Source organism: Narcine bancroftii, chromosome 1 (genome assembly GCF_036971445.1).
Source record: "Narcine bancroftii isolate sNarBan1 chromosome 1, sNarBan1.hap1, whole genome shotgun sequence".
NCBI lineage: Eukaryota > Metazoa > Chordata > Chondrichthyes > Torpediniformes > Narcinidae > Narcine > Narcine bancroftii.
Window position 1 is genome coordinate 52,891,902 of NC_091469.1, and position 27,795 is coordinate 52,919,696.

General features: G+C 42.1%; 1 protein-coding gene and 1 long non-coding RNA gene across 4 annotated transcripts in view; one reads left to right on the forward strand and one right to left on the reverse strand.

Moving 5' to 3' along the window:
* Positions 1 to 27,795, reverse strand: part of LOC138758304 (uncharacterized) — a 60,832-nt gene that overhangs the window by 26,974 nt on the left and 6,063 nt on the right. The gene's annotated exons all lie outside the window — the stretch shown is intronic.
* LOC138758293 (uncharacterized) overlaps positions 19,622 to 27,795 on the forward strand; it is a 33,388-nt gene continuing 25,214 nt past the window's right edge. For both annotated transcript variants that reach the window (XM_069926997.1, XM_069927005.1), the window contains exon 1: positions 19,622 to 22,278. In XM_069926997.1, coding sequence (XP_069783098.1) covers positions 21,433 to 22,278 — 846 coding nt within the window. In that variant the 5' untranslated portion in view covers positions 19,622 to 21,432. The remainder of the gene's footprint in view (positions 22,279 to 27,795) is intronic.

Genomic DNA, 27,795 nt, shown 5'->3' on the forward strand with positions numbered 1-27,795 from the left:
AGTGGTGAATAATCAGATAAAATCCTAGCTTCATACTCTGTATGCATAACTCTTCCTTGTAACTGCTAACATTAAAAACATATCTGTTCTTGAATGAGAATCATGCCTATAAGAATAAAAAGAATAATCCTTCTCCTTCAGATTTAGCTTCCCCAAATATCTATCAAATTCAAATATTTCATCAACATCAAAGTTCTCTTCACAGTTTTAGTCCTGGTTACTGACTTCTGTGACTTAACCAAAATTTGATCAAGACAACAATTAAAATCTGCTCCAATTAAAACCTTTTCATGAGCTTCAGCAAGATGCATAAAAGAATCATGAATAAATCTTTCATCATCAACATTAGGTGCATATATACTCATAAGTATCCACTTCTCTGAATTGATTTGACAATGTGCCAAAACAAACTTCGCAGCAGGATCTCTGATCACAGATTGAATCTTAGCAGGTAAATTCTTATTGATCAAAATATCAAACCCTCTTGCTTTAGAATTAAATAATGATTCTATCACTTGACCTACCCAATTTCCTTTTACCTTTTGATCCTCTTTCTCAGTTAAATATGTCTTTTGAAAAAAAGCAATATCAATTTTCATTTTTTTAATATAAGCCAAAGCTTTTTTCTCTTAATTCAATCATTAAGACCATTTATATTAAAAGTTAGAAAATTTAATATGCTACTAACTGCCACTTCTTAAATCCAAAAAATAAAAAAAACTCTTGCCACCCACCCCAGTGGCTCCATAAAAACCTTCAATTACATTTGACAGCTTCAAATAGTAATTAATAAAGAAAATTTTAAAAAACTATATAAAAAAAACTAGAAGAACCCCTAGGAAAATTATTGATAAAAAAACCAGCACTATTTTCTACTATTGTGCGGGAAGTGGCTTTTGCCACAAAATGGCACACAGTTATGGAAGGAGAAGACAAAAAAATCTGCCTCCCCGGAGAGGAAACATTAATTAAACAGTTCATTTATAAGTATAAAAAGCTTATTCAAGGCCTTTATTCACTTGCTCATCATCGATCTCAACCAATTCTTGTTCTTTGACACCCGATCTGCAACTTGCTTCTCTCAAGTCGGTCTCCCAAAACTTGCTGAGTGACTTTACTCTGCGCATCCATTTGTTGATCTTGTTTAATATTCGGAAGAATCTGTGCTTTTCTATACTAGCACTCAGAATTGATTCTGAAATTTTTCCCACTACCAAAACCTAAGTAAATGATCTATAATTCTCAATTTATCCCTTTCCTTTGGCACAACAGATCGATACTGACAGATTTTAAATTGATTTCTGTAGCCAGAATTGATTGCAAAATAATAGCCAGAGCCTTGGCATTTTTTTATTTCGACAGTGTATATTTCAGATGGACCTGGATATTTTGTTAAATCAGTCAGTACTTCCTTACTTTCCATCCTATCAGATCTAATATTTCACACATTTTCTTAACCAGCTTCTCTCGAGGAAAAACAGCTTCAAATTCAAGTTCCTATCCCCTCTCAATATTCTCTACTTCCACAGTTGGGTTACATTATAATCACTAACCCTCCCCCATCCTGTGTTATCCCTTTGATTTTTATGTATTTACTTGTTAGTATTTTCACAAACACCCTTATTTATTTCTAAATTTCTCTTTTTGCTTCACCACTATACCTTTGTTTCACACAGGCTTTACTCAGTGTGCAAAATAAGCTTTCTGTTTTTGTCTATCCTACTTTATGTGGACCTTGTCACACAGAGGTCTCTAAATTTGGCAAACTGTCCTTTTTCTTTCTGTGTATGTATTTATCTTGAAGCTTGAATCTTCTTCTTGAAAGCCTTCATTGCACTGTGATTGATTTCTTTTCAAGTGTCTAGTTCCAGTTGACTTTTGTTAAGTTACTGTCAATCTAGTAAAATTAGCCTTATGGTAATTTAAAACTTTATCTCCTCTCTTATTGTCACCTTTTCCATAATTGTGACCTGTGATCACTATTTCAAAGGTGGTTACCACTGACAGATCTTCCAGTTGTCAATTCATTGCCAAAATAAAAATCCCAACCCCACTTAAAATATTAAGGTTATAGCGTTCGCGCTACCAGGGCATGGAGAAAAATGACCCTCACAATCGAGAGTGTTTATTGCACTGGCCATCATGTTTATGTGGGACCCAGGTGCTGAAGTCAGGGCCCTGCATCTTCAGAGTGCTGGCCTGGGATTGGCCGGTGTTCCCACCACAGCTCCTGTCTTCACTGTGATTTTGGCTGGTGTCACTCCCAAGTCCACATGGTCACCTAATTTGTCAGCCATTTTATGGGCCGGTCCATGTCATTGTGTGAGGGCCACTATATGACCTGCCCCCCCCCCCCCCCAGAACAGGCAATTGGGCCATTGTCCTTTGACTTGGCCGGTCTTCCATTGCGTCGTGTGGGAGGAGTGGAGACTGGCTGGTTACAGTCCAGATATGCTGGTTGCAGGCAGTTGACTGAAAATGTCTCCTCCTTACCACCTATGCCAAAAATTAAAGTGGAGCTGTTGTCCCTGATGACCCTGTAAGGCCCATTGTAGGGTCGTTGTAGGGGTGGCTAGTGTGTGCCCCTTTGCTCAAACACATACTGACATGTCTTTAAGTCCCTAGGGACGTTATGTTTGGGCAGGCCATGTGGTGAGGCTTGTTGCAGGACTAGGGACCCCAGTTTTCACTGCAAGTTCTCAAGGGTAACCGTGGGGTCTTCCAGATGTTTGTTGGGGGGGACAGGAACTCCCCCAGAATGGTTAAGGGTGCGCCATAGACAATCTTCACTGCTGAAGTCCTGAAGTCTTCTTTTGGAGCTGTGCGAATCCCTTGAAGGACCTAAAGCAGTTCACCCACCTATTTGGGACCCTCGAGCCGGGCCATCAAAGCTGCTTTGAGGTGTCTCTGAAAGCACTCCACCAACCCATTGGCCTGAGGGTGGTATGGTACACCATGGTATAGTGTAGCAATGTTCCCAGGAAGTTATCCAGTGCTGCCCAGAGCCCAGAGGTAAGTTGTGCCACCCTGTATGAGGTTAGGTGCTCTGGACACGCATGTGTCGTTAAGTGTCCTGGCGCAGGTTTCTATGGTGGTATCAGCCAGCAGGAATGCCTCAGGCCACCTTGTGGAGTGGTCGACCATGGTGAGCAGGCATCTACATGGGAAACCAGTAGCAGCCCCACTATATCAATGCGCTGGTTCAAAAGTCTGTGTGGGCGTCTTTGTGTGAGTCTGCACTTTTAAGGTCTGGAAGTTCATGCAGGTCTTGGCCCACTGGCTGACCTGTTTACAGAGACCATGCCAGAAACACCTAATAGCCACCATCTTGACTGTAGCCTGGATTGCAGGGTGTGCCAAGTTGTGTATGGCATTGAAAATCTGGCACCTCCATGCAGCTGGGATGATGGGGTGAGAGCTGCCATTGGAACCATCGCAAAGTAGTGTCAGGTTACCTGGCCTGACGGAGAGGTCTTCCACCCTGAGGTTAGAGTTGGCTGTTCTATACGCAGGGATCTCAATGTCCTGCTGCTGCGCTTTGTAGTCGACCCCTTGGAACTGGGTGTGTACCAACTCTATTCGGGCATTACAGGGCATCAGCTACCTCTCTGCTTTTCCCCAGGATGTGCTGTATGTCCGTGGTAAATTTTGACATGTAGAACAAGTGACTCTGTTGTCTGGCTGACCACGGGTCTGATACCTTATGGAAGGCAGTGGCTTGTGATTAGTGAAGACCTTGGATTGCCGACCTTCCAAAAAATAACAGAGATGTCTTATCCCAGGAGCGACATCAATAGCTCTCAGTCGAAAGCTCTGGAGGTCAGAGGTGCCTGCTGAAAAAGGCCAGGTGTTGCCACTGGCCTTCAATGAGCTGTTCCAGTACACCACCTACCTCTGTGCTGGAGGTGTCGCTGTCAGAGCGGTAGGTGGCTCCAGTCTGGGGTGGATAAGGAGGGTGGCATTTGGCATTTTGGGCTACCCTCGAAGACTCATCACCCTAGGTAATGTCCTTTGACTTGCCCACCATCAGCGCGAAGAGGGGGCGCATGATATGTGCCATTGCCGGTATGAATCTGTGGTAAATGTTTATCGTATTGGTAAATTCCTTTAGCCCTTTTACTGGACATGGTTTGTCGAAGTGCCGGACCACCTCATCCTGTTCAGGGAGGTATGTTGCCCCGTGTTTCTTTATTTGGTGCCCCAAGAAGTCAATAATGTCCAGGCTGAATTGGCATTCACGGGGTTAATTGTCATGCAGGTTGGTGGCGAAATCTTGGATTTGGGGCACAGGATATCTGTCGGGCATGGTGGACTCAATGAGGTAGTGGTAGTTACCATATGGCCTCCACCCCCCCCCCCCACTGTTTTTGGCATCATGTGGGGGGGGGGGGGGAGGCCCAGGGACTGTTGGAGCACTGCACAATCCCCAACTCCTCCATTTTCTTGAACTCCTCCTTTGCTAGGCTGAGCTTTTCGGGAAGGAGGTTGCATGCCCTGGCGTGTTGCCGGGTTGGGGGATAGGGAGGTAGGGTTCATTCAGAATGTGGTGCCTTACCCCATGCTTTGGCTTGGCCATGGATAACTGTGGCACTATTGTCGAGGGGAACTCCTCCAGAATGCAGGCAAATTCATGGATGGCTAGCTTGGCTTCCCCCAGAGTAGAGTCAAAAAGTTCTGGTGTGCACCAAGCACTGTCCCTTCAGGTCAACAAGTAGGCAGTGGTCACAAAGGAAGTCATCCCCCAGGAGCGGTTGCGCCACTGCCGCAAGGGTAAAGGTCCATGTTAATGGGCTGTTACCGAACTGAAGGGGGATGGTGCTGGTACCAAAAGTCCTTAGTGCTGGACCCAGCTTGACATTGCTGGTGTCGAGGTCTGTTGGGGGCATGATGCATATCTTGGTGCTGGTGTCGACCAGGAAATGCCTACATGACAAGGAGTACCAAACATAGAGGAGACTATCATGTGGGCCAACTGCCACAACTATCAACCCTGTTTCCCACAGGGTGGGCGACATTTTCACCCCATCACTGATGATAGTAGCAGAATTATCCTGGGGTATTAACTTGCCTCTCCCCTGGACTTGGTCTCGCAGTTGGCTGTACGTGGGGGTTGCTGATACTTTACAACGGTGCTGGTGTCCTTCTTCACTCTCCAGAGAATGTCTGCCCAGGCCGCGAACATCCGAGTGTCGCTGATGTCGTCGTCTGTGAGTTGGATATCCTTAGGCAGCTGCTCCAGAAAGATCTGCTCAAAGAGTAGGCAAGGCTTGTGGCTCTCAGTCAAAGCGAGCATTTCTCTCATTAGGGCGGATGGGGCCATGTCCCCCAGTCCATCCATATACAGCAATTGGGCAACATTTTTGTGCTGGGAGAGCCCAAAAGTGCAGGTTAACAGCTCTTTGAGGGCTGCATATTTGCCTTGCTCCAGAGGCTGCTGTAGGAAGTCCAAGACCCTTTTCACTGTGTCTTGATCGAATGCGCTCACAACATAGAAGTAGCAGGTGTCATCCTCAGCAGTGTGTCAAAGCTGGAACTGAGCCTTGGCCTGATCAAAACACATGTTTGGCTGTGACACTTAAAAGGTTGGGAGCCTGAGAGAGACCATGTGGATGGTCACTGGCTCTGCCTGGTTCGAAATCTCCAGGTTCATCTGCTGGTTGGACCTATCGGGGTAACAAATGCAATGTCCGCTCAACACGTGTGTGGAGAAGAATGACACGCACACCTAAGCCTTGAAGTTGAGACTGATTTATTGCACTGGCCATTGTGTTTATATAAGTCCCAGGTGCTGACACCAGGGTCCCACATCATCAGAGCACCAGCCTGGGATTGGTCGGCATTCCTGCCACAGTTCTCGTCTTCCTGCCGTGCAGGAGGTCACCTGGGATGACGGCTAGTGTCACTCCCAAGTCCATGCGGTCGCCATGTTCATCGGTCATTTTGTGGGCTGTCCCACGTCTCCAGACACAGGCCGCTACAAGGTTTTATTTTATGACACTAGTAAGATGTTTTATTGGCTATACATTTAATGACACCAGCCATACAATTTAAGGGTATGACTTTCACAGTGTAGGAATTGTTCGTGGACATGTTATTGAACACAGTGCTCAGTTATGTGACCTCAGGTCAACTCAAACTTGAAATGTGCATGCATTCTTATTATGTAAAAAAAAAACTTGTATGGAAATTATTACATTGGAAACTCATTGGCAACTTATTGGATATAAATTTAACTTTAGTAATAATACCTAATTAATTTATAAGATTTCATTTCATCTGCACATTATACTTGTATATTTGACAAAAACTCTCATTCATTCATCATACATTCATTTATTCATTAATTCGTTCATATGACATAAATCAGAGACCCAATGGCATCATTATTGGCATGTGAGTCCTTCATGCTTGAGGGTATGGTTTCTATTTTAAGTAGTGTTCTTACACTGCTGGAACTGTAGAACCTGCAGACTCCTACAAGAGTAGAACTTCCTGTTGCATCTTTTGATTCTGATGACAGAATTTAAAAAAAAGTCAAATGTTCATTAGGTGTTTTAAACATAGAATATAGAATGTCGCAGCACAGCACAGTCTATTCGGCCCACAATATTGTGTCAACCTATAAAAACCGACAGAGCAAACTGAACCTTCCCTACCTCTATTTTTCTTGCATCTATGTGCATGCCTGAGAGTCTTTTAAATATTGTACCAGCCTTCGCCACCCCTGGCAATGCATTGCAGGCACCATCACCTTTTGTGTAAAAAAAATACTTACCTCTGTCATCTCCCCTAAACTTCCTCCACTCACCTTAAATTGATATCCTCTAATATTTACTATTGCAGCCATAGAAACACATTATGGCTGCCCATCCTATCTCTGCCTGCTTCCCATAATCTTGTTCTATGGCATCACCTCTCACCCTTCTTTGCTTCAAAGAGAACATTCCAGCTCTGTTAAACTTACCTCATAAGACAACAATTCAGACAACATCCTGGTAAAATTCCTTTGCACCCTCTCCATAGCTTCCACATTCTTCCTATAATAAGGTGACCAGAATTGAACACAATATTCTAAGTGTGGACTTACTAGAGTTTTGTAGAGCTGCAACATGACCTCAGGGCTCTTGAACTCAATCCCCCTAATTATGAAGGCAAGCATACCATAAGGCTGGTTAACTATCCTATCAACCTGCCTGACAACCTTGAGAGATCTATTGATGTTCACCCCAAGGTCTCTCTGTTCTTTCACACTCTTAAGAATCCTGCCGTTAATCATGTAATCTACCTTCAAATTTGATTTTCCAAAATGCATCACTTAACACTTGCCTGAATTGAACTCCACCTGCCACCTTTTTGCCCAACTCTGCATCCTGCCTATATCCTGTGGCAAACTATGACAACCTTCTACACTATCCACAATACTTCCAACCTTCATGTCATATGAAAAGTTATTGACCCATCCCGCTACTTCTTCTTGCAGTTCATTCATTTTAAAAAATCACAAAAAGCAGGGGTCCCAGAACAGATCCCTGCGGAACTCCATGAGTCACTGACCTCTAGGCAGAATACTTTCCACTCACTACTTCCCTCTGCTTTTTGAAAATTTGCTATCTTTTAATTCCTTAATCAAATTTTACCTCCTGTGAAGTTACAGTGCTGACACTAGCTAAATTAATGGTCTATCCAGGCTACATCTATACACCCGCAGTCCAGGGTGTCTAAATGCAGCCTGCAATGTTTAGATATGCTGGGATATCAGAAAACATGACAAGAAGTATGCTTTAGGCCATGAATGATCCAAATAATATTTGCAGGTTTGGGCTAAAAATAACTGAATGAAATTGGCTTTTGCTTAAGGGGCCTCTGGCAGCTTTATCATGTAAGAATAAAAGTTAGTTTTATGGTTAGCTGAGGAAGTCATGTTTGAAATAGATAATACAACAATAGAGCTGACATTTTAAATTCTACTGCTGGATTATTGTTTCAGCTACATTCATGTCACAACCCAGGTTGTTTCGCGAAAATAATATAGATTTCTGCAGAAAATATCCTATTGCCTGACTTCTAACACTTTGCCACAGCACATTTAACTATAAGATGGGAGTGTGATGGAATCATCTCTGTTTGCCTGGAGGGATGAAGCTCTAACAACTCTCAAGAAGCTCAGCACCATAAAGGATCAAACAGTTTACTTGATAAATACACCATTTAGACGTATAAACATCTACCCATTTATCATCTATATATCATGGCTGTATTGTGTCTTGTTCAAAAGGCTACACTGAAGGAAGTTGCAACAACAATTGCAAGAAATATTTTAAAATATCACACTGTGGAATATGTGCACCATGAGTAAGCCTCATATTTATTGCCCTTCCTTACTTTTCCTGGAAAAGATGATAAACAGCATTCATAAAAACAGAGTTTCCTATGCAACTTAATTTCCAGGATCTGTGCAAGAAGCACCAGATTTTATTGCCTATCCCACCTTGCTCTTGAGAAAGATTCAACGAGTGAATTTCTTCAATACCTGCTGTCTTACTGGTGAAGGTGCTTCATGTTGTTGCAGAGGAGGGAGTTCCAGGACAAAAGACAAGAAAAAAATATCTAAAATATTTCTATATCTGCATTGGTGTGAGTTGAATTTGCAATGATGGAATTTCTATACACCTACTATCCTGCCCTTCTTTGTGGTAGGGGTCATGGGTTTCTCAGATGCTGTTGGAGGAGCCAGAGAGAATTACTACAAAGCATATTGTAAATGGTACATGGTGTTCATTGGCAGCAGTGGGAAAGTATGCTTAGGATGATTGATGGAATGTCAAACAAGTGAGCTTCTTTAGATTTGCTAATACTGCCAACTAATGGTGGAGGTATTCCATCATGCTCTTGACATATGCCATGTAGAAGATGGAAAGACCTTGGGATGTCAGGAGGTGGACCATTCTTCAGAAGATACTCAAACTCTGACTTTCTTTTATAACCAGGGTACACATCGAGCTGAACAAATTGAATTTCTGGACAATGGTGATAACCCTCCAATTCCTGGACACTGATGATGTGGAACTTGGCAATAATAATTTGTATACAAGGATAGCTGGTCTCTGTCTTGGACATTGTCATTTCCTGTTACTTTTCAAGCACAGGTATTACTTTCCATTTATTAGCACATGCCTGAATGCAGACATGTACCGATTCTCTTGCCGAAGAGTCGCAAATGAAACTGAATGATGCACAATCATCAGTGGATATTCATGCCTCTGACTCGATAAAGGAATACAATTCATTGATGAAATAGCTGAAGATCTTTGAACCAGGACTCTTCTTGGAGGAAATCCTGCAGCCATGTTCTGGGGCTGGGATAATTAATTCTGACAACCACAAGCAATTTCCTCTATGGAATTACACTGATGCTGGGTAGCATATTCCCAAAATTTGATCTGAAGACAAAGAAGGAGTAACACAATGTTGTAAATCAGGATGACATGCAATTTAAAGGTTGACACAAAAATGATAAAGGCATTAATATACCAGTTGTTTGAGATTTTAGAATTTATTGGCTGTGAGTAGGCCGATAAAAAGAAGTCTTTGCAAATCCGTGTATTGCATCTTGTGGATAGAACACCATACACAAATGGTTATGTAACTTCAGATGTCAAGGATGATGTTGATAGTTATTCTCCTTGGTAATGCCTTTAATTATCTAGGAAAGATTGTTAGGCTCACTCTTGCTGAACGAAGTCACTGAATGACAATGGTGGGTAGGAATGTTCCTTGCCTCTTCTCAAGCTTTGATCCTATTGGTTCTACACGTGGACTGCTGAGCAGAAAAAAAAATCCTTCAATCAGCAGGAAACAGTTCAATTCTAAGATTGCAGTGTCCTACATCTTCCTCTCCCATTAAAGATTTTCATTTTTGACTCCCTGGTTTATGCTTCCATTTGCAACAACCTCTTTCCTTCCAATGGCCCTTTTTCATATAACCACAGGTGATGTGAGCACTGTCCTTTACTTCTTCCCTTCCCATCACCCAAAGTCTGTACAGCCCTTTCAGTCGAAACAACAATAGACATAGGCTCCACAAGTCAGAGGTGATCCTAAGGTTCCAGTTGTCTCTTAATTTAAATACTACATCTCTCTTTCATAATGACCAATCTGTCTGTGGACATTTGAACTAATCTAATGTTACCCATTATGAGATTGAGAATTGACCACATCGACATGTAGTATCCAGGATACTTACAGACTGAGAAACATCTGGTAACTTACTTTCCTTGTCTGTTTCATATACTAATGTAGACTAAGTCAGGTTTTTTTTCTCTCTCACCAACAACACTGCCTGATTAGTTGGTTGTTTTCTATAACTGTGATTTGAATTTCACAACTTTTGCATGATCTGTTGTTTAGCTATTATCTCTCTTCCTAATCTGTCTATTAATATATAATCAGATTTTTTATTAATCAACAGTTTATCCCCATTGGTATCCCTGGATCCACCCTTTTAAGATATTCTCTTTGTCCTATCCATATATTTCCCAGCATCTCTGTAATTTGCATCTCGCCATTTCCTTGTTACTCAGATTTTTAATGAAGAGTCTTTGACCTGAAATATCAGTTTTTCTTTCTACAAATGCAACTTGTGCTCATGAGTGTTTTCAGAATTGTTTGTTTTTCTTCCAGACATCTTCAAATTTTGGAAGGATTTTCATTAGCTCTAATTCAGTGGTTCACAACCTTTTTCTTTCCATTCACATTCCAATTTAACTATTCCTTATTGCATAAGTGCTCTCTAAGGAATTGCTTAACATCGTATGTTGGTGGTGTTATGAGCCCAAAGGACCCCAAAATCCAGCACCAAGACAAGTGGTTTTTAAAACAAAAGTTATTTTTAATCAACTTTAAACATGAAAACAGAATCAAACTTTAACTTATCTCTATACTTAACTATCCCAAATTAACCCCCTTCTATTTCTAAGCGCATTTGTATGTAACGTGTGTGTAAATTTAAGAAAAGTTCTTTGGTTCACAGTTCAATCTCACTTCTCCTTCTTCCAAGTTTTCTGGATGCAGGCAATTCTTATACTGTGCACAGAATTTAACATGTATAAAGTTCACCAGGCTTTGGTAGTCCAAAGGTAAATGTTTACCTCTCAGGAAGGTTCTTGTAGGGTTTTCAGAGAGAGATTTGTTGTTCCAGGATTTCCACAACTGAAGTACCACCATTAGTCACCTCAATGTCTCGCTGATGAAACTTGCCCCATCAGGGTTTTCCAGATGGTAACCTCTTTCTTCAGGCTACCACCACAGAATTCCGTTCTGTTTCTCTTATTCCAAGAGAAACATCAGACAGATATCACTTCCAGCCATCCACTACTCTGGAACTTCCTGTTTCCAACCAGCTCTTCCTGGCTTGGTTCAGCCATGAATGTTCAGTCTCTTTTCAGTGTCACCCACACTAGCTGAGAGGGCTTGTTTTCTCTCCCTCTCTCTCTCCAACTGCCAACTGCCAGAAAGCCTACGTGACTCTCTCGCTTGCAAAACAACCCACCTTCAGCAAACAACAAGAGTTCCTTAGATAAACAAAACCCAGGAGTGACCTTTCTGTGCACTCTGTCAAAATCCTTGAAAAGTGCTTTCAACAGCTAGAGTGTCTCCAGTCCATTCATTTTATGACATCAGTTCAATTAGCACCTACTTGTGAAATGTGCATCACATTCTCCAGATATCCTGCAATGTTATTGAATATGAATTCTTCAGTCTTTCAAATAAAATCTGTTTTACAATGTGTGTATGCATGTAACCCACTAATCTTACCAAAATTCTCCCAAATATTTATCCATTACAGTGCAAAGAAAAAGTTTGAAAACCACTGTTTTAATTGTACCTAATTGACTCGTTATGTGCATGGTTTCATAATTCCAAAGGAAATGGGCCAATGACAATTTTTCTCAAGCAAAATATTTTGGTAACCATTAGGTCTAAAGCAGTGATTCTCAACCTTCCCTTCCCACTCACATACCACCCTTAAGCAATCCCTTACTAATCACAGACCACCTATGGCCTAAGGATTATTTAAAGTCGTATACGTGGAAAGAAAAAGGTTGAGAACCACTATTCTGAAAGGATGATCATGAATTTAGTTGATAAATGTGGTTGGGCCCAACGTGTGACTGTAATTTACAAATGCTAAAATTATGCTGCTGGTTCAATAGTCCACATTATTTATGTAATAATGTGTAACATCATTAATCCTTTGGAATGCTTTTCTCAGCATCTTCCTATTTAAATATATAATTAATGGATAGCCTTTATTTCCATATCATTACCAATTTGTTATAACTTCCATGACTTAATTTCTGCTTCTAACTTCTTTTGTGGTACCAGATCAAAGGTTTTTTTTTAAAAAATCCAAATATAATATATCTACTCTTTGTCCCTTTCCTATTATTTCTATGACTGTTTCAATGCCTTGATTCATGTTGGTCAAACATGCCCTTTCTTCTTCAAATCTTTGCTGACTAAGCTTTGTTAAATCTTTACTTTCTCCTCTATTTCCATTATGTCTTTATGTGAGGATTCTACTACCTTTCTGCCATACAGATTAAGTAAATTAAACCTGTTCCATTTCCCTGTTCAGTTGTAGGGTTTGTAGCAGTGTGTGTTACTCCTCTATCTGATGGATCCTGCCAAGTCAAAGTTTTTCTTTTTAGTGTATGCGAATGGAATTGATCTGGACCAGAGGTTTAATGCTCAATATCTGTGATTAGTTTAACAATGGTCTCCATTCTATTTTAATTTAAATGTTTTCATAATTTAGGCGATTTTCTGGGCTTTCTCATTATGCATTTCCTTATAATGAAATTAAAGGTGCGATTGTTAAAAAATAATACATAAGGAGACTGATGTATGTCCCGGAATTTAAATCTCAAAATTTAGTCATTTTATTCAGTTTGGAACAAAATGTTTTTTTACTATGGGGCAACTTTCCACCCATAATGTAGTTCACAAAACAAACAGTGATAACAAAAATGCATTTGTGTTATGTAGTCAGTGAATCGATTTAAACTTAACCAATCCCAAGGAAAATATAATGCATTTATTGTTGTGGTGCCTGAAAAAGCAGTTTTTGATTTTGATTCAGCTACTGACAAAGCAAATAAAAGATACCTAATATGGGGAGAATAATTAATGCCTACAAACCACTAATAAATCCAAGAAATATTATTGGAAACTTGACTGTAACTTCTTAACTGTGCAAATTCCATGGGCTTTAAGTATGAGAAATGCTACAAATTTCCAACAGGCCAGGTTCATGAAGATAATGTTTTTATTCAAAGCCTTTCCCTTAGTATTAATCAAATATGCAAGAAGATAAAGGAAAATGGAAAAGTAAGGAAAGAACCAAAGGGATTTCTAAAATTGAAGACTTTTTTTTCAAATATTTCTTTTATTGTAGTAAAGAAACTTGGGTTCTTTTAAAACAACTATCTTTTATCAGCTATAGAACCCATTCACAGCCATGTGGAGGCATCCATCTTGAATGCAACCCAAGCTGCTGCCAACTAGTCTCCGACTCCCTCTGGTGGTCAGAAGGATCACTATATCATTAGATCCCCTTTCCTTGAGATGTTTGATCGAACAACATGATACGCTATTACAGTATTCATTTCAATTTAAAGTTCAACACAAATGTAAACACAAACATCAGCAGCACATTTTTTTAAGTATGCAGTTCTTTTTCTTTCAGAGGCTCAGCCTATTAGATGACTTAATAATATATGTAGATATTCTTAACACAGGTGCTTGTGTCGGCTCTGCTGGTCCTCTACTCTCTAGCCCTGGTGGTGTTTCCTCCATTGCTGTGTAGGCTGGATCTTCTTGATTTTCAGCAGGCTCTTTTGATTCATTCTCAGTATTTGACCATCTTCTTTTCTGACAGTGCAGGATCTTAGAATTACTCCCTCCAGAACAGTGGCCTTTTTTTCCTAAGTATTGGAATCTGTGACTCACAGTGTAATGTTGTGCCAGTGGCCCTAACCTTCTTATTGAATTGTCATAATTTTCTTTTTGTCTCCATTGCAGATGCATTTGTTTCAACATCTTCAACATCTCTGTTCTTGTTTGGGTCTGCAGAGTATGGAAGTGTGGATGTAGTCTACATCCCATCAGAAGTTCAGCGGATGACATGCCATGTTCAAGTGGCAAAGCTCTGTAATTTAATAGAGCTAGAAATAGATCTGAGCCACTGTCTAGTGCTTTCTTAACCAAATGTTTAACTATGTGAACTCCTTTCTTTGCTTTACTGTTTGACTGTGGATATAGAAGACTTGAAGTCACATGTCGAAAATCATACTCTTCTGCAACTGTACCATGGTCCACTGTCACTGTAGACAATTTAAGGAATTCCATATCTTGCTAAGATTAATTTCATATATTTGACCACACAAGCAGTAGACAGGCTAGGAAGCAGCACCATCTCATGATAGTATGAAAATCAATAACCAGCAAGTAATTATTTCCATCCATGTGGAACAGATTATTCCCAACTTTTTGCCATGGTCTTGCTGGTACATCAGTTATTATCATGGGTTCCTTTGTCTGCTTTACTTGATGTTTCAAAGAGGTCTCACAGCTTGAAACCATCCTGTCAATGTCAGCATTTATCCCTGATCAATAAACAGCAGTTCTCACCCTCCTCTTGCATTTTTGCATTACAAGGTGCCCCTCACACACCCTTTTCAACATCTCTTGTTGCAGTGATTGAGGAATGATAATTCAGCCCTGTCTGAGTAGAAACCCATTGACAACACTCAGCTCAGCTCTGATGTTGTAGTATGGCTGACATTAACCTCTAGGCCATCCTTTATTCAGATTGTTGATGACCTTATGTAGAACTGTGTCCTTTCTGTTTCAGCTGCGATCTGCTCCATCATGTCAGATACAGGAAGAGATTCAGTGATCATGTTCACATGGAGATTCACATCTGTCTCTGTGGAACTCTCACTGTGTGCTTTACTCTGCATTGTTGCCTTGGATAACGCATCAGCTAACACCATAAGTTTCCCTCATGTGAACACAAATTCAAAGTCATAACTGTAGCTTTATCATCAGTCTTTGGATTCTTGCAAAATTTCACTGAGACTTTTCTTGATTATGGCTATTAATGGCTTGTGGTCTGTCTCTGCCAAGAATGTTGGTGGACAATACACATAATTGTGGAATTTTTCAAGACCATAGACCAGACCTAGACACTCGTTCTCAATTTGTGCATATCTGTGCATATTGACAATCAAATGTTGTCATCGTCCATGGTCCATTCTTCTCCCACAGCCTATTCCATATTTTGAAGTATGGTCTTCAGTCATCCCCATTCTTCCTTGTGTTTGTCTGTCCACTTGAATTTACATTTATCCTGTAACAACTTCCTGAGGTACATTGTTTTAGAAAACAAGTTTTGTATGAATTTACCAATAAAATGATCATTCCCAATGGGTCTTGGCATCTCTAAAATTACTTTCACCTTGCTCTTGTCTGGCTCCATAACTGTGTCTGATGGTTTATCTCCCTGAAAACTGGTTTACTTCACACCAAACAGATTTTGCTCTGTTTAACTTTAATCCATACTTCTGAAAGCATTGTAGCACTTTGCAGAGTCTCTTGTTGTGTTCTTGAGTGAATCCCCATAGGATCATGTGTAAATACACATGTACCTCATTCATGCCTTCTATGTTGTATTCCATTGTCCTGTGGAACACATCTGGAGCTGCAGAAATTCCAAAAATCATCCTCAGACAGGAGAATCAGCCAAACATTGTATTAAATGTTCAGCATTTTGTTCACTGTACTCCATTGTGGCTGAAAGCCACACTGCGCCTCCAGGAGATTCTTTTCCAAGACAGTGACAAGTCTGTTCATGAGGATGCAGGCAAAAATCTTACCTGCGATGGACATCAGTGAGATACCCCTGTAGTTTCCAGAGTTTGATTTGCTTCCCTTATTTTTATAGAGAGCAATGATGAGGGCATCATAGAAGTTGTCAGGCATCTCCTCTGTGATCCAGATGTCTTCCAGGATGTCTTGAAATGCCTGTAATGCATTTAGGCTTAGAGCTTTGTAGATCTCGGCAGGAATACCATCCTGCCCTGTTGCTTTATTTGAATTAATCTCTGCGAGATCACTTTCATCATCCCATCCAGGACTGGCTGCTGAGAGATTTGCTGTAAGACATCAGAATAAACAGTGGATGGCCTATTGAGTAGGTTGGAAAAGTGTTCAGCTCAGTGGTTTTTCAGTTCAGCATGGACTTTGATCAGGCTCAACCTGTCAAATGACAGTATCCTGATTTAGAAGGACCATAAACTGACATTATGGTGCTGTGAGATAATCCAGGAAAAGTGCATCGAGCAGAACAAGCCTCTTTACTCTGTCTTCATTGATCTGACAAAGGCATTTGATACTGTAAACAGGGAGGTTCTTTAGATCATCCTGAGACATTACAGATGACCAAGGAAATTCATAAAGTTGATTCAGCTGCTCCACAATTGAATGATAGCACAGGTCGTCTACAGTGATGATAATCAGCTGCATTTTCCATTTCTAATGGGTGAAGCAGGGTTGTGTACCAGCCCCAATCTTGTTCAATCTGTTCTTCACTTGCATGTTATCACATGCTGTCAAAGGTCTGGAGGAAGGAATGCACATCAGGTACTGACTGGACAGATCAATCTTTGACCTTCACCGCTTGAACACACGGATGAAGTGCCTCTACACAGTCATTTTTGCTGATGACTGTGCACTCTTGGTGCAAAAAGACGGTGATCTAATGTTAATGCTGAACAAATTCTCAGATGCTGCTCTGCTCTTTGGCCTGACCATCAGCCTGAACAAGACTGAAGTAGTCCATCAGTCTGTGCCAAACACCAACACCATAGAACCAAACATCACTGCTGATGACACCCAGCTGACAAATATAAACAGCTTCAAATACTTGGGGAGCATCATCTTGAGTGATGGGTCTTTGGACAAAGAAATTGACTCTAGGATCAGCAAGGCCAGCCAGGCTCTGGAGACGCTGCGTATCAGGGTGCTCAATCAACACATCATCCGCAACTCCACAAAGCTGAAAGTCTACAGAGCTGTGGTCATCCTTTCTCTCCTCTATGGATGTGAGACCTGAACTCTATCAATGTCACATCAGACAACTGATGAAATTTCATAAGCATGCCCTCTGATCCACCCTTTGCATCCTTTGGCAAAACTATGTCTCCAAGCTAGAGGTCTTGGATCACGCAAAGTCCACCACCTTTGAGTCCTTTATATAGTGGGTCGGATGCGTCATCAAATGGATGACCACCAATATGCTTCACCAGCTGCTCTATGGTGTACTGGAGACCAGAAGGAGACCTCAAGGTCATCAACACAAGTGCTATAAAGATGTTGTGTAGGAAACCCTATATGACTGTGGCATACAGCCAAGAGAACTGCAGCTGCTAACAGAACTCATTGGAGAGCCCTGTGATATGAGGCCTACACCAATTTTTAAGACAGATGCTGCCAAAAAACGATGGAAAACTGTAAACAGCATCACAAAGCAGCCACCACGGTTATAACAATGGACTTGCTGTGCTCCCATTGTGCTAAACTCTGCACTTCCAGGCTGGAACTGCAGAGTCACCTTCATATCCACAGATGAACTGCACAACAGGGTGTCTTCTTCAAATTGAAGGACTACCAATAAGTAACATTTTGTGCTATCTTCATGCAGTTTTATTTGCCCAAAGCCCTGGGATGCATCTAATTTGTTGAAAAACATTGCACTGTCCATCTCATTTATAATTTAATCCCTGGGGTTGGAATCTGATAATGTTCTCTCTTTATATTGGCATTCAAGTCTTTTGGGTCCATGCGCATGCGTAGGTCACTAGTCGGCTTTTTTGATACACACCATTGAATTCACCCATTATGTGGACTCCTCCACTTTCTTTATGACCCCTAGTGCCATCACTCAGTCGAGTTCCTATTTGAGATTTTCTTTTACTGGCACTGGAACCTGCCTTGGGGAATGGTAGGTCACTAAACCCCTTCAAGGTGTCTGGAAATTGATCCAGTATTTCCTCTAGGCTATTCCGTGCATTGGTGCTGCTTATGTAGTACACCCTCTCAACTAGGCTGAAGTTTTCATGTACTTTGTCACCCAGCAATAATTAATGTCCATCTGGGACTACTGCGAACCTGAGCTGGTTCTCTTTTTCTTTAAATTTCACCTTGATTTTACATGTACCTTTTTTGTCGATGCTCTGTCCATTGTAGGCTTTGATCTGCGCAGAATTTGCATGGATATATGGCTTTATCTTCATTCCCATGATATCGCACTTACAGATCAAATTGACCTTTGCCCTTGTGTTCAGTTTGAAAGGAATATTTGCTTCATTTGTATGTAATGACGCAGTCCGCTTGTCCTGCTCAACTCTGTTCCCGCCTGGCTGTTCACTGTCTGTTGGCTTTTAATCTTCCTGTACTACCATGCTAATGAAAAGTGTGTCACTGAGAGCAGTTTCTTCTATCATTTGTACAATGTTTTCTACAGTGAGCACACTTTTAATTCTGTGTTTTTTTCCTTTTGGAAAAAACATTGCTTTGCATAGTGATCCTGCTATTTGCACTTATTGCAGACTTTTCCATAAGCGGGGCATTGTTTTGGTGCATGTTGAGTGTCACATTGATTGGTCTTGAATGTCACTCCATCTTTTTGTTGTTTCCTATATCTTTTTTTTTTGTTTATGTGTGTGACCCACCACTGTGGCTATGGGTATGCCTTCATTTTCACTGATACTTGCAAACTTTTTTTGCATGCTGCAGAGCTAATTCACTGTTGTGACATATCTTCACAACTCTAGCTAAGGGAAGCTCTGTCTCTCACAGCAACCTCCCTCTCACCCTCTCATCAATAATCCTGAACACAATTTGATTACGGCTCGTTGAATCTTGCAGCGATTTAAAAATTGCATGTTCTTGCTTTCAATTTAAAGTTTGTTAATAAAAAAATATCAAAGCTCTCTCACTTTTATCCCAATTAAATTTATAGCCCAAAATCACATCATATCATTTCAAAACATTTTGTAACAGTTCTAAAGAACTTTTAGGATAAGATAAATATATCAACACATCATCTGCAAACAGATTAATTTTATACTCTTGTTCGCCTTTTGTAATTCCCTTAATATTAATATCTCGCCTTATCGCTTGAGCCAAAGGTTCTATAACTAATGCAAATAAGGCTGGTGACAGCAGACAGCCCTGTCTGGTTGATCTGAACAAATTAAATTCAGACAAAATCTGTCTACCCAGGTAGAAGGATTGGCATATAATGCATTAACCCAACCTATAAAGAGTGGTCTGTGGTGGCGCACATCCTCATGGTGAACTGGCCACGCTTATATTGCCATGTGGCGGGGCAGTCATGGGGAAATGGCATCGTCAGAGGTTTCACTTTGACTCCAATATCCCTTCCAGCGCGCACCCTGGGCAGCGATTATGATGTCACAATACACCAGGTGACTGACATCATACTGCCCTTAAAGGGACGGGCTGAATTTGAATAAAAATAGTCGTTAATGACCCTCAACGTGGTGCCTGTGTTTCTTCCACTGCTCATACCACCACAGTGATGACCCCAACGAGCCCAAATGCTTTTCTGGACTCAAAACACCATGGATTCAGCAGAGGTTAACGCTGTCTCCATCAAGCTTCCCCCCTTTTGGACCCACCAACCGAGAAGGTAGTTTGGGCAGGCAGAAGCACAATTTCAACTCCACAACATCTCCTCAGATGCCACGATGTTCTATCATGTTGTGAGCGCTCTGGACCAAGATATGGCAGTGACATCATCCACCACCCCCCGGCTATGGGCAAGTACACCGCCTTCAAAGACCTACTGCTTGGAACTTTTGGGCTAACTCCCCAGCAATGGGCTTCAAGGTTTCTTCATATAGATGGGCTCGGAGATTGTAGTCTGTAGGTGCTGATGGATGAAATGCTGGCCCTGGCATAAGACCACAAGCCTTGTTTACTCTTCCGTTAGATATTCTTGGAACAGATGCCGGAGGACATCCAGCTGCACCTCACTGATGAGGAGAGCAACAGCCCGTGTGGATGCCCTCTGGCGCATGAAGAGGGAGAAGGAGGCAGCCCTCAACCAGGTGGCACGACCAGGAGCCAGCCAACCGCAAGCTGTTCCCATGATCAAGCTAGAGGAAGGCCAGTCGACCTGGTGTTTCTCCCACCAGCGCTTGGGAGCGCAAGCCTGAAAGTGTCAGCAGCCCTGCGGGTTTCAGGGAAACAACCAGGCCAGCTGCCATTGATGGCTGCGACGGCTGGCTACACAAATAGCTCCTTCATGTGACGGACAGATCCACGGGCTGTTGGTTCTTGGTGGACACAGGGGCTAAGCTCAGTGTCCTTTCCCCCACAGCATTAGAGACTCACACCTGATCTTGAGGTCCAACCCTGCGGGCGGCCAATGGCTCCACCATCAGGACCTATGGCACCCGCAGGGCACAAATCCAGATCAGGAAGGAGAAGTCCCACTGGAGATTCGTCCTAACCTCCGATGGAACCGCGCTGTTAGGGGCCGACTTCCACAGAGCTCATGGCCTACTGATTGACATGAAGGGCAAAAGGCTGGTCAATGCACGAACATTCCACTCCACCTGACTGGACACAGCAGAAGCCCACAGGCCTGAAATCATCACCGTAGCTGCTGCCAGGGATTAATTCAACGAGATCCTCCATGAATTCCCTGCCATCTTATAGCCACAATTCAACGTTCCCCTGCCCCAGCATGCGATTTTCCACCACATCGCCACACAGGGCCCCCCACTGCACGCTATACCCAGATGGCTGCCATCTGAGAAGCTCCAGCAGGCAAAGGAGGAGTTCTCCAGGCTCCAGGAACTGGGAATCATCCAGCACTTGGACAGCGCCTCGGAATCGCTGCTCCATTTTGTCCCGAAATCATCCAGGGGCTGAAGAACGTACAGGGATTATGGTCAGTTGAATGATGCAACCACCCCCAACAGGTACCCGGTGCCCCACATATAGGACTTCTCCGCCAACCTCCACAGTGCAGGGGTCTTCTCCAAAATGGACCTCATGTGGGGATGCCATCAGATCTCGGTGCATTCAGTTGACGTGGGTAAGACGGACATTATCACCCTTTTTGGCCTCTTTGAGTTCCTATGTTTGCCCTTCGGTCTAAAGAACGCGGCCCAAATGTTCCAGCGCCTTGGACGTTATTGGAAATGACCTGGACTTTGTGTTCATTTAGCTGGATGATATTCTCATTGCCAGTCACAACCGCGATGAACTCAAAGCCCACCTCTGCAAACTCTTTGCCCAGTTGGCAGACTTTGGCCTCACGGTCAATGCGGTCAAATGCCAGTTTGGGATGGAGTCCCTACAGTTCCTGGGGCACACCATTTCAGCAGCTGGGGCTGTGCTGGTGCTGGAGAAGGTAGCAGCTGTTCAACAATTCCCCAAACCCTTCACCCTGAAAGGCCTCCAAGAGTTCACGGGGATGGTGAACTTTTACCATCATTTCATCCCCAGAGCTGCACGCACCATGCGCCCATTGTTCGTGCTGATGACCACCAAAGAAATGACTTTATCGTGGTCAGAGGAGGCAGACAGGGCTTTCATTGTGAAAATGGAGGCTCTAGCCAGCACCACACTGCTGGTGCACCCACGGCTGGAGGTGCACACGGCACTCTCCATGGATGGCTCAGCTACAGCAGTGGGGAGGTTTTAGAACAGTGGGTCAATAGACAATGCCGTTCACTGGCCTTTTTCAGCAAGCAGCTGTGCCCGCCGGAGCTCAAATACAATGCCTTTGACCTGGAGCTCCTGATGCTGTATTTGGCCACTCGCCATTTCCACTACTTCCTCGAGGGCAGGCCAATCACAGCTTTCACAGATCACAAGCCCCTCACTCAAGCACTGGCAATGGCCAAAGATCCGTGGTCCACCAAACAGCAGCGCCACCTCTTGTACGTGTCTGAGTTCACGACTGACATTCGACACAGGGCTGGCAAGGACAATGTAGTGGCAGATGCGCTCTCCCGTCCAGCCATCAACACTCTCGTACCTGGCCTGGATTATGAGCAACTGGCTCAGGCACAGAGGAACGATGCGGAGATGCAGGCCTTGGGGACCGCCATCTTGGGCCTCAAACTCAAGGATGTCCGGGTGCCCAGGAATGTCAAAGGGGCCATGAAATGTCTGGTGAGCAGGATTAAAGAAAATTTAAGGCATTTTATACACATTAAGCAAAATGTTGACTAGCAAGAGGATAGCGATCAGACATACATTGTTTTCTCAAGAACATAGGAGGCTGAGGGAAAATGTGATGGAGACGTATAAAGTCATGGGAGGCATTGGTGGGGTGGACAGATAAGAATCTTTTCCACAGGGCAATAAGCATCAGACACCAGGAGGACATACATTTAAGGTGAGGCGGAGCAATTTTAAGGGAAAGGTGAGGGGTGAATATTTTACACAAAGAGTGGTACATGCTCAGAATGGGATGCCAGGAGTAATGGTGGATGTAAATACAAAAGTAGCATTTAAAAGGCTTCTAGGCAGACACATAAATATGAAAGAGATGGAGGTTCACACAATAGATTTTCGGTTTGATTTTGCATCAAGTTTGAAACAGACACATGGTCCAAAGGGTCTGTTCCTGTACTGTACTGTGTTCTGTGGTCTAAGTTGATAACTGACAGAATAACCAATTTATTGCAGCTGGAATTCAAAATAATGTATTAAGAAATCTTTAATCCTTTGTGGTTATGATTTTTTTTACCCTGTGGGTATTATTATTAGTGGCTATTTACATTTTCTATTTTGCAGAGTCCCTATATATTGTTATTCATCATTAATTATGATTCTTATTCTTATTAGCTTTCTGAGTAACTTCAGAACAGATTCTATTTATTGTCATGCAATAAAACAGGAATGTTTTATTACACAAATTGCCTTGATCTGCCATGAGATTTGCATTGCATTACAGTCAGAGAAATAGAAGCAAAAGAAAGACCCCCCCTACCCTCCCAGAGTCACCAGTTATATGAGGATTTTCCTCCAGTGCATCCACAGCCTCTGAAGCCACAAAAAAACTCCTGTTCAGTTCAATCCATCAGCAACCCGAGCCCAATTTCAACCTGTCGAGGAAGCCTTCAGCACCCAGGGCACTTTGGGCACCCTCTTTGCCCTCAGGATCCTCTCGTATCCCAATTCCAAAATCTGGTTCTCTTGAGCTAGTCTCCAGCATCCTACAGCCTGATGCGAGTTCTTTGATCTCAAGTCACCAGCAACCCACAGGCCTGTGGGTGTTCCTTGCCCACAAGTCACCAACAGCTTGCCACCTGAGTGTGGTCTTCAGCTGCAGAGTCCTCGCTGATCTGCCTCCATGGTGACCATCCTTGGGGTTGTCTCCTCTGCATCTCCTTCTAAATTGGGTGTGTTTTCCTTGTAACTGGAGCCCTGTGCCAGTTCATTGCTTCCCTGGAGTTTGCAACCCCTCAAGGCCTGTGGTGGCAGCATTTTAAATAAAACATGGTCAGCTCCTTTTACAGGCCATTTTAACCTGTATGGAGGCAGTAGGACTAGACAGTAAAACCCCATGGGGACTGTTCTATTTCCACTCCCTACTCTTCACACGTCTGCACCAGCGGCAGGACTGCTGTTACAGGAGCTCTGGCAGTGCCGCCATTTATTTTTCAGTTAAGATTAGTCATACTTCCCTGGGTTTGAAATCACATAGGCCAGAAGATAATGATGGCCATTTTCTTTCCTTGAATAACATTAATGAACCAGATGTGGTTTTTGAAAATATTTGGTGAACAGGTCAAATATTAACTTTGGTTTGTCATTATTTTAGATTTGTTGAATTAACTTCATTGAAGTTTCACAGGTGCACTGAACAGGTTTTGTGTTATTTTTGAAGTTTTACCTCCAAATTATCAGCCTAGACTTCTGGATTAGTGTTACAGTAATACTTCCAGGTTGAAATGTTTGTGCTCCAATGCTAGGAAACTTAGTGTCAAAATTTTTGGATAGAATGGACTGCCCACTAAGTTAATAGTCCAGCAGATCTCCTTTACAATCTCCTTGACCCCATTACAGAAAATATTTGCTTTTGAGCAAGAGAAGATTTGAGTCTAACTGTACAGAGCATGCAGGAACAATATTAATATGTTTTAAAATATCTAAATATTTTATTTTTAAGTCAACTCATCAGAAATGTGCTCCTTTCTAATGGTATCACACAGTGTAAATTAAAAGAAGATAGTGGGGATAAAATATAATGTATCCCAGAAAATCAGGGCAATATCAAAAGTGTTTTTCATTTTACTGTGTTTTGGAAACAGAATAAAGAGTAATAAATGCTGAATGGAATGAAAAAGACTATTGTTTATTCATCTTCTTACACAGAATATCTTTGAAGGGAACTAAAAGTGATGAGACAGGTTTAGTGATGCAATGGGAATGCATTGAAACTTGAAAGGAAGTAAAGGCACAATGGTGTTGCTGGAGGTAGACCTTTTAATTCCTCAGAAAAGAAAGTTGTGTCTGATTATCTATGATTAAAAAAATATGGCTATTCAGATAATATCTTCACTAATACATGTATTTTCCTCTCAGCCTATGTGTGAATTCTGTGCAAGACATTGCTGGTGAGTGCAATCCTTTTGAAATCCTTCTGGCCACCATATCTTTGCACATTGTTCATACACTTTTAGAATAATTTATGCCTAGGTAGGAGGTATATCATAGAAGACGCAGAGCAGAGATCTTGCAGCTCAAAGCTACAATTCTTACCAGAGTATGAAATGAAAAATCACTACCTGTGATATTACTGTCTTGCACCAATTCAGAATCAGAATTCGATTTACTGTCATGAACATGTCATGAAATTTGTTGTTATGTGGCAGTAGGATTGTGCATAACTGGTGAAATGTTGCACTAAATTACAATTCTGTAAATACAAGATTTATAAGATTACTAATTAGTGCAAAGAGAGAACAAAAAAATGAGGATATAAAGTGCTAAATGGCTCAAAGATTCCTGCAGCTAAACGAAGGCAAATCAGAGATTATCCTATTTGCGCCCCCACTCCCCCACCCCAACTCCACCAAAATATCTCTAATTCTCTTGGTAATTTATCCACCCTCACCAAATCACACGTCACATCCCTTGGTGTGATATTCGATTCCAAGTTTGACAAACAAGTTCATGCAGTAGTAAAAGCTAGCTTTTTACAGCTCCACACTATTGGCAAAATCAAATCATTCCTGTCGCTGAAAGAGCTCGAGAAAGTGATCCATGCTGTCATTTTCTCCTGTTTAGACCACTCCAACTCTCTCTATATGGAAATTAGTCAGTTGTCATTAGCTCATCTGCAACTTGTGGAGAATGCTTCAGCAAGGCTCTTGACAGGAGCCAAGACAAGGGTGCATATTACTATTCTGGCCTCCCTTCACTGGCTGCCAGTACAGCTCAGAATAGATTTCAAAGTTCTCCTGTTTGTTTATAAAGCCATTAATGGACTAGCCCCCTCCTACAGCACCAATCTCTGAATGCCTTACTCCACCTCAAATCCCCTCAGATTGGCCAATTTAAGCCACTTGGTTATTCTGTGCTCAAATCGCAAACTCACGGGAGATTGCACCTTCACTATTGCAGCCCCCAAACTGTGGAACAACATTCCTCCCTGCATCAAATCAGACCCTTCCTTTAACTCTTAAATCCAGACTGAAGTTGTATTTTCACTCGCAAGCATTTTGAGGTGATTGTTGATTACTACCATGTTGTATGTACAATTCTGTACCTCGAGTATATGTTTAATACTGCACTTTAAATAGCTGCTTAAGTTAAGATGTAATTTATGATCTGTACATCATTTCTGTCAATATGAGTTGTTTGAAATGTGCCATGTAACTAATTTAAATTAAGTACTGTCTATAGGTTCATTATCCATTCCAAAATCTGATGCTGGAGGGAAAGTAGCTGTTTTTGTAATGTTGGGTGTTAGCGTCAGGCACCAGTAACTCTTTCCTGATGGTAGCAGTAAGAAAAGGGCATGGTCTGGGTGATGATGGTCCTTGATTATAGAAATTTCCTTTTTAAGGCACCACTACTTAAGGATGTCCTGAATGGAGTGAAGACTAATGCCTATGAAGATGCTGGCAGAGTTTACAACCCTCTATAGCCTTTTCAAATCCTGTGCATTAGCCCCTCCATACCAGGCAGTAATGTCGCCTGTCAGAATACTCTCCACAGTACACCTGTAGAAATTTGCAAGAATCTTCGGTGACCTACCAAACTTCCTCAAACTCCTCATGAAATATAGCCACTGGTGAGCTTTCTTCATGATTTCTTCATGACATAATGGCCCAAGGATAGATCTTCAGAGATATTGACAACCAGGAATTTGAAGATGCTTACCCTCTCCACTGCTGACCCCTTGATAAGGACTGGTTCTCCTGGCTTTCCCTTCCTGAAGTCCACAATCAATTCCTTAGTTTTGCTAATGTTGAGGGCAAGTTTGTTGTTACACCACTCAACAAGCTGATTTATCTCACTCTTGTATCCTTCCTTATTGCCATTTGTAATTTTACCAACAGCCATTTGTAGATGACATTTGACTAGCCACACAGTCAGGGGTGTAGAGAAAATAGAGCAGTGGGCCAAGCACATTGAGGTTTGCCTGTGTTGAGGAAGAGATGTAACTGATCAACACTGACTGCGGTCTTCAGAAGTCAAGGTCCATTGCAGTGGGAGGTGCCAAGGACCATGTTTTGAAGCTTGCTGACCAGAACTGAAGGGATGGTGGTGTATTTTTCTAGCATCTCTAAATGAGACTATATAAACTTTTCACATGAGTATCAAATTATAGGAAGTTTTATGCAATAGATGTAAACTTTGACAATCTAGACTGGGACTGCATAAACTGATTTCACTTAGCACAGTTATAGTTGACAGAAAAAAGGCTTGGTTTCTCCTCCATTAATCTGAGAAGAATGCATGGCCGGTTTATCCTGCTTGTCACTCAATTTCCATGACATTTCAAGCACTTTTCAGTTGATGGAGAATTCAAAGTGGGGATTTTAATTTTTGCTAGTAAAACTAACATGAGAACTTATTGGGCATGATTGAGAACTTTTTTTTGAATTTCTTGGTTATTAAAATCAAGCTTAATCTACCAAAATAATTACACTTTATTAATGGTTACATCCGGTACCGCACGGATGGCAGTCTCTTCAATCTGAGGCGCCTGCAAGCTCACACCAAGACACAAGAGAAACTTGTCCGTGAACTACTCTTTGCAGATGATGCCGCTTTAGTTGCCCATTCAGAGCCAGCTCTTCAGCGCTTGACGTCCTGCTTTGCGGAAACTGCCAAAATGTTTGGCCTGGAAGTCAGCCTGAAGAAAACTGAGGTCCTCCATCAGCCAGCTCCCCACCATGACTACCAGCCCCCCCACATCTCCATCGGGCACACAAAACTCAAAACGGTCAACCAGTTTACCTATCTCGGCTGCACCATTTCATCAGATGCAAGGATCGACAATGAGATAGACAACAGACTCGCCAAGGCAAATAGCGCCTTTGGAAGACTACACAAAAGAGTCTGGAAAAACAACCAACTGAAAAACCTCACAAAGATAAGCGTATACAGAGCCGTTGTCATACCCACACTCCTGTTCGGCTCCGAATCATGGGTCCTCTACCGGCACCA